Genomic DNA, 7,307 nt, shown 5'->3' with positions numbered 1-7,307 from the left:
TTTTTTTTTTTTTTTTTTTTTTGGTACCAGCGATCTACCTTGGGTCCTTGCAGTTGCACACCAGGCAGCGGAACCACTAAGCTAAATCCGTGGCCCTGCACTTATTCTTTCTTAAAATTACTTTTAGATTTTTCTGATACTGACAAATAACTATTTTTCTTTTCATTAACCCTGATTTCCATATCTTCGTTGTGCTATGCACAATCTTCAAACTTAGTTTTAGTTTTCTTTTTACCTTAATTTTAATAATTATTTATTGGTTCTGACCAGACATAATGTAAACAATTATGTTTTTTCACAAGGTAGCTTCCTACTTTTCTGTTCCCTATGTTGATGCTGTAACTCTGAAACAGGAATATCACCAAAGGGCACTCCTGTTGAGTCATGTGGTAGCCCTGGCAAGGCTCCCTTCTCACTTTTGTCCTTTCTTTTCTGAGACTCCGGGGAGGGACTTGGTGGCGACTTAAGTCCCGCACATCTCCCCAGAGTTGCACATTCTCCTGAGCTTCCCAAAGCAAGCACCACATCTTTGAGATTTCCTAAGGGATCACTGATGGCAAAAACATGAGGCTATCCCATTTTTTCTTCCTCTTTTTGTTTAATGTGGAGGTGGGGATTGCTCCTGCTCAGTATATGATGTACTGAGCTGATCCGTATGTGTGTATATGAAAATACCACACTGAAACCCAAAATTCTATGAAATTAATAGTCATGAATACAAATATATTTTTAAAAAGAACAAGGGACCAGGCAAGGGTAAACAAATACATAGGCAAGACTGTTCTAGTTACCAAGAGTCTCAAAGCTTTTCCTGACATTCAGGGAAGGTGGAATGAATCAGACAAAACTGGAGCCAGGCTCCAGCAGCTTTGGCAACTTTATATCTTCTCTCTATTCCGAGGCCCTGCTATACTTCCCTTTTTAGATTATTACTTTTTAAGGGGGGCTATTTTCTATGACTTCTACTGCCTTTCCTTAATCCTTTCTTTTCAACTTCTGTCAAAGGTTAACAAAGCAAACATAATATATGTACACACACTCCTTACTATAACAACATATTATACACACACACACACACACACACACTCTCCCTCTCTCCTTCACACACACTATAAATAACTCCTTCAGTGAAAGAAGGAATTACACTTGTTTTGACTTATTTTCATAATTTTAAAAAATTGTTCCAGTTCCATAGGAATGCATTCCACTTATTTGAAGGATTACTTTTGGTTTTAAGGTAATTCTAAACAGTAACTTTTAAGCTTTACTTTCAAATCACAGAATTGATAAAACTTCCAGTTTTAGCTTAGACAGTGAAAGAGTTCAGAAGACATCATTCCCTTTCTTGCAGACAAATCCAAAATCAAAGACTTTTCTTGGACTTATCAGAGATCTGATGATACAGCATGAACTACTAACTCAAAATCTAGAAAGACAAATCCAAAAAGATATCTTACTTGGTGCAGTGGTCACTGGATGTCATATATATGGCAGGAATACTTGTTTACTAAGTAATTTTGACAAGTTACTACAAGCTGAGTAAAAAGAGCAAGAAACTTCTAAGGGATGATTATAAAGGGGCAGTATAAATTGTACTATACTAAGCTTTCCTTCAAGCAAGTCCACCAAGCTATAACTCTGTGGATCCAAGAAGGGGACACATGAGGCCACGGTAGGAAGGAAATCAAAAGTTTTTCTTAAATCTCTCAGATGCTTCTCTCTAATGAAAGAAAAATACTTTGCCAGAGGGAAACACTGACAACTTACTTCCAATCTAATCTACTAAAAAAACAACACACACACACACATACATGTGCACCCACATACATGTGCACACACACACACAGTGATCAGGGTATACAGAACTTCAAGAAAATACCTGGGAATGATACAGCCAGAAAAGGGAACAAGGGAACTAAGGGACATGGGGTAAGAGGAAAAGATACCCATGAAAAAGAGATAATCTTGTGAAGGTTCTCTCAGACATAGGTCCACTAAAAGACTAAAGATTAATGTTTAATCAGGTTACTGAATACTCCCCTCCTCTCCAACACCTTACCACAATAGCACCTACTTCCAATACAACTGCAGTTTAAGCTAAAAGAGCTGCAAGATAGAATCATTCTCTGAAGAAGCCCTAAATCAAGGGAAGAGGTGAATACAAGGGCACTGGACAAGCCTGAAGCTTCTCAGCTACAGGTACAAAAACTCACAAACTAAAACTCAACTACTAGTTTAGAGCAACATAAAACCTCATACTGAACCTTGTTACCACAACTCCTATTATCTGAAATGACTTATCTGGTTTTTCACTTTTAAAAAATTAAAAGAAATGACAAAATTTTGCAAAAGAATCACAGATGGAGAGAAAAAGCAAGCATCTGAACCAGTTCAGATATGACACCGATGTTGCAATTACCAGACAATATTTACAAAACTGTACAACTCAATCCAGTTATATAAGTAATCACTTTAAATACAAATGGTGTAAGCTCAGCCATTGCTGGGCATGGTAGTGCATGCCTATAATCCAACATTGAGGAGGCTGAAGCAGAAAGATTACCTCAAGACAAGGCCTTCCTGGAGCAGTGAGTTACAAGCCAGCCTGAAATACATATCTAAACTTTGTCTACAAAAAAGCCAAATAATAAAAATAGCTCTTAAAAGCCAAAAATAGAGGTGGGAAACACAAACAAAATCTTCAAGACCCAATTATGTGTATTTACAAAAAACTCACTTTAAAAATAAAAACACAGCTTAAAAATAAATAGATGGAAAGCCAAGTATGATGGAACATGCCTGTAGTCACTCAGGAATGGAGGAAGGAAGATTGCTAATCTCAAGGCCAGACTAGGCAAGTTACGGACACAATGCATCAAAATTTAAAAGGGGCTAGGCATGTAGTTCAGGGGTAAACTGCTGGTCTAGCATGAGTGAGGCCCAGTGCTGAAAAAAAAAATTAATTAAACTGATGGAGAAAGTACACATCATGCTAATCCTAATCAACAGAAAGCTGCCATAGCTAGATCAGTTTAAATAAAGTACATTTTAGAGAACTTTGTCAGTTATAAAGAATATTATATTGTGATAAAAAGTCAATTATACAAGAAAACATAACAATCCTAATAAACATTTATTTTCCTAAGAGAATATCCAAATAAATGAGGCATATACTGATAAAACTAAAAGAAAAACTAAATAAATCCTCCATTATAGTTGCTTATTTGAATTAGAAATACTTTATTTGCAAGTCACAGAAGACAGATAATGGGTCCAGACTTAGCTCTAGGACTGATGTAAAAATTTGGCAAAATATTAATTTAAAACTATTCTGAGTTAATAAACAGAAACCCATGGGTAGACAGGAATATATTTTTATCACCCTATAACATTCAGTATGAATTCTAATGCATAAGTATTAATTCACTGAGCGGTCTAGTGGCTCTATTATACATTGGAACATGGAGAATAAATATCTTATTTTGCTCAGTTTGGTTTCTCCAATACATAAGTAATGGTTTTGCTTGAATAAATTAGCTATAAATATCTAATGAATGTCTGAATCTGACTCATACTATGAAGCTATGTTCAGTTAATATTAAAATATACAAGGTACTACTTTCATTAAAGAATGCAAAGTGCTAGCTGTATTTATCTTTTAAAATAGGATCTTTCAGTTTCACAGTCATCTTCCACTATTACCAAACCATAATCTGGTTTAATGAGACAGTGAAAACAATTATGATAAATACATTGTTTATAGGGTTAAGGTTTTATGCTACTTCACCATTAGTGGTTAATTTATTCATCTGAAATTAAAGACAAATCAGTAATGCAAAATAAAAGATATGGATGGAATTCAGAAATTAGAAAAAAATACATTTCAAAGAGGTTAAAAAACAAACACACATATTATAAGGGTTAGTTTTTACGGAACAAATGAATTTTTAAGTACAAATATTTTATAAATTTAAATTGTATATTAAAGTGGAGTTAAATAACTTAGACTTCAAAATAGGCTAACATGAAAATACAGAAGGGATACATCATTAGACAAATTATATGATTTAAAACTGAAAAACAAGAAATATGAGATTTTATTCTATTTTTCATATGGATGACAACAGCTTAACCAGAAATACATTTTTAAGTTTGTCATCTCTTCAAACTACATAGCTTTAACAATCATCAATATTTTAATCTGACTGGGTTAAAGAAAAATTTGAAATTTCAATTACTTCCATAAAACTCAGGACTAGCACCACATCTTTATGAAAAATTATTTTGCACTGAAGAGAATCTACTTACAAATAGCCAGGTAACAGATGACTATTATTTTACTCTTCAGGTCCTGGATAAAGATACAGATATTCTTCTCTGTCAAATACTTCTTTCAAATATCATTATTTATTAAAATTCAGTTTCACTCAACTTTTCACAGAAAGTGATTACAGAAAGTACATCTTCACAGCTTGTAAACACTTGATGCTCATTCTACGAGTCAGCCAGGGATGGAAAATACCATAGAGTTCTTACCTGACATGCATTATACAGGAGCTGGTGTTCTAGTTTTTTAATACCTAGAATCTGCTGAAACATTTCATAGAGTTGTTCCTTGCTCAGAATAAGTTCAGACACAGCACTTAGGGTCATTCTGTTTGGCTGTTTGCACAAGTCCTCTTCGCCCCTGTAAATGGCATCATATTTGGCTATCCATGAGCTCAGCACTGTTTCTTTGCTCAAGCCATCTATTTCTGGCAAACTGCGTACACGTTTCTCTATATTTTTCTTAAACACTTCCCTGAAGTCACTGGCAGAACATCCTCCACTCTGTACCATTCTGGCCACTCGGTCACTCTTTAGAAAAACCTGAAAAACAAAATGAAATAAAATCCATACAATTAGGCAAGAAGACATACACCTGTCAAGTAATAACAAATACTCTATAATAATTAAAAATGTTTTTTAATACATAGTAATTCATGCAAAAATGGAATCCCTAAATCTCTCTCAAATGATGAAACGCCAAAAGAGTGGATTTAGTGCTGAGGAACCTACAAGATGATCTGATTTTGATCTGCATGGCATCATCTGAAGGTAATGGGCATCTGGATCCCTAAGCATGGCATCTTCGTGAATGGGACTATTGCCCTTGTAAAGGGAACCCAGAAGCCCCTTCAGCGCCTCAGCAATGTGAGCAGAAAGCAGAAAGACAGCTCTCTATAAGTTAGAAGTTTGGCTCTTACCAGGCACCAAATCTGCCTGCACTTTGATCTTGAACTTACCAGCCTGTAAGAAATAAATCTCTATTTATAGAAGCTTTTTTTTTTCCCTTGTACCGGGAATCGAACTCAGGTCCTTGCGCTTGCAAGGCAGGCAGCAGAACCACTGAGCTAAATCCCCGGCTAAATCTCTATTTACAAAACAGGAAAAAAAAGGGTTGAAAAAGAAATCAGAGATGTGAACCCAATTTCCGTATTTCTACTTGACAGTTTTGGCTACCTGGTCAACACAGTGTCTATTAACATCTGAATGAGGATATGAAGGCCAGGAATATTCAGGGTCCAAGTCAATAACTATTATAATTAACTGTTAATCCAAACTGCTCCACAGATGAGAGGTTAGGGTACATTTGCTTTCATCCCTGATTTTATGTTTTCCCCACACTTCTCACACTCTCCTCCCAGTAGCAAGAAGACACCATGAAGAATATATTGCACCTGTGTTACACTGCTAATTGTCCACTAATGTGAGATAAGGAATTAAGAAAACCAATAAATGAAAACCACAGAAAGAGATGCTCATGAAACAGATTGGAGGAGATGGATAATCAAGAAGAACACTAAGACTTTAAATCTCTCCTTCTAATTATGACTCTAAAAATTATTTTTAACACTTTTTTTCAGCATTATTTTTTAAAAATTTTTTATTGAGTTTATTGGTACATTTTAGGTATACAGTACAGTTACATTCATTGTTGGGATCTTGTATCTGTACATGACAGGTCTTGGTTCTCATTTTTTCCCTTGTCCCTGCCCTCCTTTCACCCCCTCCTCCCCTTCCCATTTACAAACACTTTATTTCCATTTTTGCATTTTCTCATATTTTTTTTCTTTTCCCTTATTACCTTTCCCCTACCCTTGCCACTTTCCTATACCTTTTCTTCCTATTTCACATGGTCAATTATCTCATTAGGATCTTATGTACTATTATAGTTTTTCATACCAGAGAAACTCTTCAGTATTTACACGTGACTTATTTATTTCACTAAGTATATCCTCAATACGTATCCATTTTCCTATGAATGTATCTAATTTCATGATTATTTCTAACAATACTACACAGAGCATGGTACCACTTTTATTCTTGCTTTTTTTCTGCCTATAATGACAAAAGATTCTTCCAAAACACCAAAGACTATTAATGCACCTTCATGCAGATACAACGCTCCTAGCAGAAAAACTCATGTCAACTTTTACCCTAAAAACTGAATCATAACAATGAACTACCCTCAAGTAGTGACTGCACTATTGCACCATCCTACCATGCCTGGCTGCAAATGGACAAGCAGCACACATTTCATAAAGACAAGAAGGGATCACCTGTCCTATTCTCTTGTGTGTTCACCCATCTGACCCTAAACTGCTCCCCACCACTTTAGTTCTTCCCTTTTAAGGTCATTTACATAAAATGTTCTCTGTGTCCTATCTTCACTCAATGGCAAAAAAGATTCCTAGTACTCATATATTTTGGTTAACTGACTTACTTGCCTCCTCTTTCCTTACTGGCTCTGGTTCAACTATTTACCACCGTAAAGCCTTTGTCTTCATTTTACAGCTACTAGTAAAAACAAATTAATGATTTTTTAATAAATTTTATTTTAACCCATTCCCCCTCAAAAAAACAAATTAATTCTTAAGTGGTAGATATTAATTATTCAGTGGTAATATTTTAAAAAGTCTTTTTAGTATTTCTAGATCAAGGAAAATTAAATTATTTGACAATTTGTTTTATCTAAGAATGGCATTATCTACTTCAGAATTCTATTTCCCTTTTTTTGTCTAAGACTACTATTTTCTTTGTGCAGTGGCAACCAATATCAATAAATTATGTACACATATAAATTATATATGAAATTACTTATGTATGTATACAATTACATATTGCGTTTATAAGTTATTTGATATCATACATTATCTTATATATTAAATTATATACATAAAATTACATGTATAAATCATATACTAAATTACACCATACACATACATATATACAATATATGTATACACACTTCAGGAAAAGAAAAA

At 34.5% G+C, this 7,307-nt stretch overlaps 1 protein-coding gene across 21 annotated transcripts in view; it reads right to left on the bottom strand.

The window, feature by feature from the left end:
- The window catches only part of Cadps2 (calcium dependent secretion activator 2), a 554,060-nt gene that overhangs the window by 355,935 nt on the left and 190,818 nt on the right, over nucleotides 1-7,307 (bottom strand). For all 21 annotated transcript variants that reach the window (XM_033758047.1, XM_033758048.1, XM_033758050.1 and 18 more), the window contains exon 3: nucleotides 4,537-4,869. In XM_033758047.1, the coding sequence (XP_033613938.1) occupies nucleotides 4,537-4,869 (333 nt within the window). The remainder of the gene's footprint in view (nucleotides 1-4,536; nucleotides 4,870-7,307) is intronic.

Source organism: Fukomys damarensis, unplaced genomic scaffold (genome assembly GCF_012274545.1).
Source record: "Fukomys damarensis isolate Sample0158 unplaced genomic scaffold, DMR_v1.0_HiC HiC_scaffold_4, whole genome shotgun sequence".
In the NCBI taxonomy this organism is placed as follows: Eukaryota; Metazoa; Chordata; class Mammalia; order Rodentia; family Bathyergidae; genus Fukomys; species Fukomys damarensis.
The sequence above is the reverse complement of the archived record's forward strand: the minus strand, read 5'-3'. Positions and strand labels throughout refer to the sequence as shown.